Below are 9,571 nucleotides of genomic sequence, written 5' to 3' on the forward strand. Positions count from 1 at the left end.
ATTTTTTATTTTGAGACAGACTCTTGCTAAGGTGCTGAGGCTGGCCTCAAATTTGTGATCTCCTGCCTCGGTCTCCTCACTGGGATCACAGGCGTGTGCCACCTCCCTCTGGCACTGGATGGATTTTTGTCATCAATTCATTTTCAGTTTCTAGCTTCCAACCCTTTCTTGTTTTTTATTAGTCAGTTTTGGGGTTTGTTTTTGTAGGAGAGAGGATTAACCTGGGCTACATCCCCAACTCTTTATTTATTTATTTGGAAACAAGATCTCACTAAGTTACTGAGGCTGGTCTTGAACTTGCGATCCTCCTGCCTCAGCCTCCCAAGTTACTGGGATTATAGGCATGCACCATCCCCGGTGCCTGCCTTGTTTAACAAACTAAAAATCCTATATTCTCTTTGCAGTCATAGAATATAATTATATTTCCTAGGGAATTAAATAAAGATCTTTGAGATTAAATACATTAAGATTTTCTTTGAGAAGAGAAAATAATAGAAGAACAAGAAAACCTGATTTGGCTCTATGATATTTATGTCCCCCCTGTTATTCACAGTTTGGATACTGCTGTCTCTAACTTGGGTCTTAGGTCCCAAGGGGTCCAAATGCATGGCTAAGAACATTCTTGACTCTCCGAAGGAAACACCCTATGAAAAGCCCAACGGATCTCTTAGGAACAAATATTTAGTTAGCAGGAAATGTCTGAGTGATTGAAGGTGCTATTTAGACGGTTCAGGTTACCTCTATTTCCTGTTTCTAAACATTACACACTGCAGAGTAAGAAGTTCAAGCATTTATTTGTAATGGCATTGAGGCTGAAGGCCAAAGCCCTTGTTAAGCTAACCAGCCTGGAGAGAACAGGGAAGCACACGCAAACGAAATTAACGACTCCTTGAAAGGGACATGGGTCCCGGTGATGGACAGCCCGGTGCCTGGACACCACTCTTCAAGTATGGTGGTGGTCACTCTCTGTGCTGGACTCGTCTTTCCACGATCAAGTGGCTTCCAGGGGATCCAAAGTTCCAAAAGGGCAATCATTCTGTGCCCATCTACCATCTCTGAGAACTCCAAAAGGTATGGAGCCCTTCGGAGCCTCCACGTCCTGCTCTGTGAAACCGTTGCACTAAGCATCTCCCTGGCAGGGATCTGGCTGCACAAAGGGAGCGCACACGCATGCTCATTGGGCGGCTCCCGGCCCACTCCATCCCTGCAGCTGCAGAGTCACCTGGTCTTGGAAGTGCACGTGTTCTTACTTTGTCTATGTCACTTACGAGTTTAGGTTTCCCTTTCATCCCAAATGCCCATTTCTTTCTCTTTAATGGAAAGGTCTCCTCTCCCCTCTGCTCTGATTTGCTTTTTCATATGAATTTTTCTTTACATCATTGACTTGGAGAGCTGGAACAGACCGTTTAGATCATCTCATGTTCATATCGGTCTGTCTCACCTGTTCTCAAACTCAGAGCCGGGGTGGATAGAATACGTTTTGTTCCCAGAGGGCATTTTGGCAAGGGTTTGAACTTCTTTATGGCCCAGGATGTCCGTAGCAGAGATGGAGAAGGCCTCCTTCAACCAAGGATGATCTTGCAATTCTAGTTTTTCTTTGTTCAGTTCTTAGAAGTAGCATATGGTAATTTGGGGAGAAGAAGGAAATGTTAAGGAGAAGAAGAAAAGTCAAGGTCAAGGAAGATTCCTGGATATCCTTCCACGATGACATTGTGAAAATGAAGAGTCTACTTACCTTATTATTGACTTGGGTGGCTATCTCCAGTGAAATTGGATACACTGCAACCAAATCCAGCGAAACTACCCCCATTTCTCTTCCTGGGAGAGATTTTCACACGTTGTTATAAAGAGACTCACGTGGAACGCAGAATGATCATTGTTTATGTGACCGAAAAATTGGAAGCAGCCCAAATGTCCATGAGTAGCAGGAGGAATAAATATAATGTGGAAATCCATACATCATGGAACAGTACACAGCCATCAAAGTGAACCAATTTCTAGACTGATGATTGAACTATTAGCTTTAGTTACTAGAGCTAACAACATGAATAGGTCTCAAAGCTAATTTCACATTTAGAAAACAGTGAGTTGCAGAAAACATAAAGTATATTGTTTTATATATCTATAACATTGTACTGTTCAAAGCCCAGTTGTACTGGGGCAGTGGGACAGGTTGCCGAGAGAGCAAAAATGACACCCAGAGAGGGCATGTGAGACTTAAGTTTTATTGAAAACCGCTTATAGGGCCTGGGGATATAGCTCAGTTGGTAGAGTGCTTGCTTTGCATGCACAAGGCCCTGGGTTCGAACCCCAGCACCGCAACAACTACAACAAAAAACCCTTACAGGATAGGTCCAATGGCCACAGCTGGACAGATGGCACCTCTGTCCCTTGGCAGCCATCTAGCTGAGCCCTTGTCTCCTCCACAGTGCTACATTGTTCCACAGTTACCATAGGGAAGGGGTTTGATAGCTTAGGTTACAGAAATACTGGCATTATTAACTTGCTTTGAGGCAACATTTCTCACTCGCAAATGCACCTTGCTGGGCTGTACAGAATGAGACCCTCTTTTATGACGGTCAGAGATCCTCCTCTGATTTTTAGGTCCTAGCAAAAGTCAGCATGAACCAGGTGCAGTGGCTCACACCCATCAATCATCCCTGTGACCCAGGAGGCTGAGGCAGCAGGATTGCAAGTTTGAAGCCAACCTCAGACACTTAGGCCTTGAGCAACTTAACAAGACCCTGTTGCAAAATAAAAAATAAAAAAATAAACAAAATGGCTGGGGATGTGTCTCTGTGGTAGAGAACCCCTGGGTATAATATAAAATACTCAAAAAAAAAAAAAAAAAAAGCCATCCTGATATGGCAGGGTGATTATGACTCACAATAAAACATTGTATGTTTCAAAACAGAAGATTTTCACCACTAGCAATAAGAGCACTGATTTCATTCAGGTTGAAATGTTTACCCTGTCGTGTGTTGCCATGGCCAAGTTCACCCCCTTAGCAAATAAAACATACAGGGAAATTAGAAATTGTGGCTTTGCTTTCTTTCCTGTGGGGAGACTTCCTCCTGCATTGGGTGCTGAATAGTTGGCCGGTTTCACAAGCCCTGGCCTGTCTTTTCTGTGTACCAGGTAATAAATGGCCTCAATCAGCAAAATCAACCTTTGGTCATTTTGCATTTCGCATGACTGCCGTGTTCCAGCCGAGGCCTGGGGCGGGAGATGGGACAAAGAGTTTGAAGATAAAATGTCCCCTCTTTGTTCCATCTCCTACCCCAGCCTAAACTAGATCACTGTGGTCATGCAGACCATGAAGTGACCAAAGATTGATTTTGCTGATTGGGGCCATTTATCATCTGGGACGTGCCCGTCTAAAGCCTTCTTTATGAGAACTCCATGATCTTCTGCCATTCGAACCTCCTGGACCTAACATCTCCTGGTGGCTCTGGGCTGTTTCCAGGTTGTCTGTCTTCCATGCCAGGCTGGCCTGATGACCCTTAGTGATTCCCATTCCTGTGCTCTGTGAGATGACTTTGGTGATGCGGAGGCTGCTGGCGGCTGGCCTGGGCCTGGGTTGTCTTGTGAGAACTCGGATGCAGCACAGAGCCAGGTAACTGTGGCCTTGAATGTGGCCTCATTCAGGTTCAAGGGTGATTTACCCCCCAAGATTCCTGGACTATCGAGTGGCAAACACCGGATTGCTAAAATGGCCCGTTCAAACCAGGGAGCCTTGCTGTTCTCGGGGACAGCCCAGGGAAGGCTTGTCATTGCTGGGGGCAAATGACTGAAAGCCATGGAGCCAGCAGAGCGAGTGACCCTAATTGGCATAGAGGGCTCACTAGCCCTACTGAGAAGGTGCTGGAGAAGCAAGAACTAACACACGGTCCCCTCTCCAGGCTTTTTCCAAGGCGCCAAGGAAGGGTGGCCCAGTTATCTGCTCCTCTAGAGTGAATAGGAAGCCAGCAGGAAGGGTCCCAGAGGGTCACTCCCATGTCCTTTGACGATCAGTCGGAGACGATTTTCTTGTCCTTTCTCTCACAACCCTTTCCTGTGGACTTAGTTTCTGTTTGTTTAGGAATTTGTCCCAGTGTAGGCCACAACGGTTAGAGCGGCATTCACCCTTCAGGCCTGGCCTGGCCTGTGACGGAGCCTGTAGCCCACCTGCTCCTGTTGGTGGCCACGGATCAGAGATGTGAACCCGTGGGCAGGAGCTAGAGGTCCCCTCTCTCCCCCATGTATGTACCTGTCATCGACCTACCTACCTATCATCCATGCTCTGGGCGTGTGTGGTACGAATGCATATACACATAGAACATGTTACAGATGTAGACTTAGGTGTGTTTACATATTTGAGCAGATATGCACATTCCTTCTGTGCAGTTGTCCCTCAGTATGGGGTTCCAGGAGCCCACACAGATATCAAGATCCTTAGTGCTCACATCTCTGATGGAAAATGGCTCGGTATTTAAATATGCCACACATAATCCTGCTGTGTCGTTTAAGTCATCTCTAGATTAGTTAGAATACCTCATACAGCGTCAGAGCTATGGGAACAGCTGTGATACTGTGTTGTGAAGGACCGAGGGAGTGGCCGCCTCGTTCCTTCCCCAGATGCTCCCTGTTCTGCCTTGCACCACCGTGTATCAGTTCACTTGCTCTTGAACTTGGGTAATGTCGGACCTTACTGCTCTTTTGTGTCCCGCTGTCTTTCCGTCACCCTTACATCTGTGAGACTCACCTGTGCCATTGTATTCTGCTTGGAGCAGAAGTTCCATCTCTGTTCCTTTTTTACTTTTTGGAGGTGCTGGGGATGGAACTCAGAGCCTCACTCGTGCCTGGTAACCCTGCTACCACGGAGCCTACACCTGCAGCCCAGAAGTTCAGAGTTTGTTATTGCTGTATAGTATTTCATGGTATGAATGTGGCAAAATTCATTGACTTATTCTGCTGTTGGATGACATTTGTGTGTTTTTCAAATGGTTGGCTTTTAGGAAAAAAAAAAAGTTTCTGTAAATAATTCCTGTCATCTTTTGGTAGATATACTCATTTCTCTTGAGCTGGTATACCTGTATCTGTTTTTAATTTCTTGGCATCATTTAGCTTTTTTTTTTTTTTTTAATTAGTCCTAATCACTTATGTATGACAGTAGAAAGCTCTTTGATTCATTGTACACAAATGGAGCAGAATTTTTCACTTCTCTGGTTGTACATGAAGCAGTCACACCATTCAAGCAATCATACATGTAACTAGGGTAATGATGTCCATCTGATTCCACCATCTTTCCAACCTCCCTGCCCCCTCCCCACTCCCCTTTGCCCCATCCAAAGTCATTTAGCTTTGTTAGATGTCATATGTGTTGGCACACCGCGGGAGTTATAGGAACTGGGCTACTATTGGGATACATATGAAGGAATGGGTTCTATGTTATGAGAAATGATTTTCAATTATTTCAGCATAGCATTCAGTCTTCACAGTACTGCAGTTTGTACAGATGTTCCTACTTGCAAAACTCATTCATTAGTCAGAATTCTCTTTCATTCACAAATCACAGAGAACCCAGCTCTGCTTAGGAAAAAAAAATAATAATTTAAGGGTTCAGGTATCCACTGGGCATCTGCCTTCAGGCATAGCTAGGTCCAGGTGCTTTAACAGTTCATCAGCCCTGATCATTCATCCTATCTATCTCTTGGCTCTGTTCTCTCCTCGTTGGCAATCTTAGGAAAACCTTCCCCAGTGGTAACCACTGGCAGCTCCAGGCTAAAACTTCCTAACTCCAAGCCCCAGGGAAAGACAGAGCTTCTCTCTTTCCTGCAGTTCTGACATATCTCCCAGACCTGAAGCTCACTGGCTCTGACTGGGTCATATGCTTTGACCCCATCGCTGTGGCTAGGAAGAAAATCATTCAGATGAGGTCCTGGCCTGCAGGGTCTGGGGGTGAGGTACTCAACGAAACATGTTACCCCCAAAGGGAACAATAAATGCTGGGCAGAAACAAAATAAAGAAGAACAGACTTCAGCTAAGCCAAGACTTGTGGGAACAAGTTGGCAAACTAACACTGAAACCACAGGGAACCGCAGAAAGTTAATATTGTCTTTAGCTTTGATAAGGTCGAGGCCTTTGTCATTTACATAGAGATAAACTTGTAAAGTTGGCAGAGCTTCAAGAATGTTCTACTTCCTTCTTCCAAAGCGTCACCATATTCTAATCATGCTGACTTGAAACTGGAGAGATTTTTTTTTTGATTTCCTTTAATTTGTATTCTTCCCATATTGGGTTAGCCAACAAATCCCCTACTGACTCTTCATTTAAATTTTCTCCCCTGTGTATTTTCTTCTCTGTTCCCACTGACAGCCACACCAGGTGCTGCAGGCTGATGTCCTGTCTCTCTCAAAATAAGACCATCCCTCTCCCAGTCTGGTCCACATCCTGAAGGGCTGATGAGTCAAATCCTGGGGACAAGGGGTTGATGGACACTGATTGGCCAGGCCTGGGTCATGTGACCTCCCTGGAGTTGGTCAGGGATGCCATCAACCCTTCCTGTTCCACTTGGACCAAGGGTGGGAGAAGGGAAGATGGCTTGAGGAAAATTGGGGCATTGATTGGAAAAGAAGGGGAAGTAGGTAAACATGTAGGAAAATACAAATGTTGTAGCAGTTAGCCTCATCACTTCTGACTGGGAAGTATGCTGTGTCTGCAGATGAGAGCTCATGGGACTCACCAATCATATTTGCAAGCCGGAAGAGGTCATAGCAATTGTCACCATTCTGTCTTTATCCCTAGAAACAGGATTGCAAGCAAAATGCCTCCAAAGTTCCAGTTCCTTCTAATCCTTAGATTCATTGCTCCTTTTGCCCCAACCAAGGGAATGCATTGTTTAAGAGATCATTCCCGTTGCATGTGTGCAATACACAGAGAAACAGTAGTTGAAACAAGATATAAAAGTTCATTCTCTCTCCCACGAGAGTCTGGGCTGATATGAAGGCTCTGCCCCAGGAAGTCACAGGTGACCCAGGCTCTCTCCACACACGGTGCTGCTGTCCCTGCAGCACATGCTGCCTTAGTGTGCATGCCCCATGGTGCACATTTCCACATCCAATCCACAGGAAGTAAGGAGGCCTAGACAGGGAGGGATGACCGTTCCCTTTAACAGCACAATCTGGAAGTTGCATAAATTGCATCCACTCACATCCACTGACCTCTGTCATGGCCACAGCTGGTGCAAAGGAGCCTGGGAAACATGGTCTTTGCTCTAGGCAGCTGTGCACCCAGCTGTGTGAGAAGAGATAACTGGAAGATAACCAGCAATCTTTGCAAAGAAGAAAGGGGGGAAAAATCTTAATTTTTCCTTTTTTTTTTCTTTCAGGTTTATAAAAGATCCCAAAGGGACTACAAACACAGGAACGTTCTAACACTGTGGGGCAAAGAGTTGTGCCAGCATGTCAGCCTACTACAGGAATAACAGCCTCAACGGCGACACAGAGCACCCTGACTATTCAAGGTCTCAAGGCCGTACTCGAGGGCATTTAAAAACTCAGGATTATCCAGATTTCTCAGGTCCTTGGGACAATCCAGACTATCCCAGCACCAGGAGAAATCCATTCTCTGCAGGCTCCAGAACAAATCCAGACTATCCTGCATCTTTAGCAGAACCAGATTATTCTGGATCTCCAAGTAAACCAGATTATCCTGGTGCCAGGAACAATCCCTATTCTGAAGATTCCAGAACAAATCCAGACTATCACGGATCTCTGCCAGAGCCAGATTATATTGAATCTCAGAGCCATCCATACCATCCAGGCTCATCCAGAGAACCAGATTACCCTGGATCTCAAAGAAATCCTGCATTTGCAAGTTCCAGAAGTAGTGGAAACTACCCAGGTTCCAGGGTAAACCCAGGTTATTTGGAATCCCTGGCAAATCCTGACTACCCGGGAGCACAGGACAACTCTAACCATTCTGGCCCCAGAGCCAATTCCAATCATCCAGGCTCCAGAAGGAATCAAGAACCTGCTGGTTCCAGAATCAATTCATATATAGATGACCCAGAAGAGCCTGATTATCCAGGTGCTGAGAATCAAACTAACTTTCCACACATTTGGGGGGATCCAGACTATCCCAGTGCTGAGGATTATCGGAATTCTCCAAACATTTTTGAGGAACCTGATTACCCAGGAGCCGAGAGTGTTCGTGGTTATGGCTCTTCTGAGACCCGGGAAATGACCAGGAGGTAAGTTCAAATATATCCCTTCATTGGTGGGACCGACTGCTAGATCAACAAGTCAATGGAGTTCCATTGATGTGGCTTTGATTAAGGATGGGTATTTGATTAAGGTTTCTATGGCCTGAAGTTGTGAAACTGTCAGACCTACCTGTCCATATCACCCGGGCCATCAACTGTCAGTCTGAGGCTCAAAGTCCTTACCTGAACTTAATCTTTCATCACCTCTTGCCTGGATCAACTCCTTACTCTCTACCTCTTCCTTGTCCCTGCAAGTGATTTAGTCATTTACCTCTATAGTTGTTTTTTTCTTTTTTTTTTTTTTCTTCTTGGCACCAGGGATTGAACCCAGGGGTGCTTAACTCCTTAGTCACATCCCCAGCCCTTTAAAAAATATTTTATTTAGAGACAGTTGCTTATGACTTCACTAAGTTGCTTAGGGCCTCACTAAATTGCTGAGGTTGGCTTTGAATTTGGGATTCTCCTGCTTCAGCCTCCATAATTGCTGGGATTATAGGCATGTGCCACCGCACTTGGTTGTTGTTTGGTTTGAGAAAGTGTCTTGCTAAATTGCCCTGGCCGGCCTCCAATTTGCCCTCCTTCCACCTCTGTCACCCAAGTACCTGGGATGACAGGCGTGTGCCACCACACCCAAATCTCTTTAAGGTCATTTAAAAACACCAAATCTAATTTTGCCTGGTTTAGATGCTGTAGATCTAAATTTTCTTTAAAGGATTTTGAACTTCTGTCAACTTTTGCAGTTCTGGCCCTGATAGCATTTATTCGAGTGATTTGGTTCTGCCAAATTGAATTCTCCCTGGATGAAATTTTTTGATGTTCATTTTAACAACAGTGAACATCAAGCAAGAAACTTTAGTCAGTTTAAAAAAAAAAAAAACTATAACAAATTTTATCCTCTGAAAATTTGTTTTATTTTTATTTATTTATTGTCTTGCAGGGGATGGAACCCAGGATCTTGCACATGCTGGGCCAGTGCTCTGCCCCTGAGCTGCCCCCTCAGACCCCATATGAAATTTTAACTGATACTGTTTTTACCAGTGATATCTATGAAGTCACTAAAAGCAGTGGTTTATGTCTGTCTCTAGGATTTGGGTGTGCGGAGTCAAACACCTTTAGGACGTAAATAGCAGGATTAGCTTGCTCAGGTCAAAATGTCCCCCTTAGTCTTCTGCCCAGCTATCTGAGTCATCATTCTAAGATATACCTTTGATTCTGTCACTCCTCTGCTTTGCATAGTCCATGGGTCCCCATAGCCTGGGGGACAAAGGCCACATTTCTTATCTACTGAACTATATGAAGGAGGATACACTGCACTAACAGAGGAC

At 45.0% G+C, this 9,571-nt stretch overlaps 1 protein-coding gene across 1 annotated transcript; it reads left to right on the forward strand.

Moving 5' to 3' along the window:
* Nucleotides 1–7,443: 7,443 nt before the first annotated feature.
* LOC143385425 (uncharacterized) lies at nucleotides 7,444–8,238 on the forward strand. Its single transcript, XM_076840915.1, has one exon. The coding sequence runs from the start codon at nucleotides 7,444–7,446 to the stop codon at nucleotides 8,236–8,238; it is 795 nt and encodes a 264-aa protein (XP_076697030.1).
* Nucleotides 8,239–9,571: the final 1,333 nt, after the last annotated feature.

The sequence above is a fragment of the Callospermophilus lateralis genome, chromosome 19 (assembly GCF_048772815.1).
Source record: "Callospermophilus lateralis isolate mCalLat2 chromosome 19, mCalLat2.hap1, whole genome shotgun sequence".
Lineage (NCBI taxonomy): Eukaryota > Metazoa > Chordata > Mammalia > Rodentia > Sciuridae > Callospermophilus > Callospermophilus lateralis.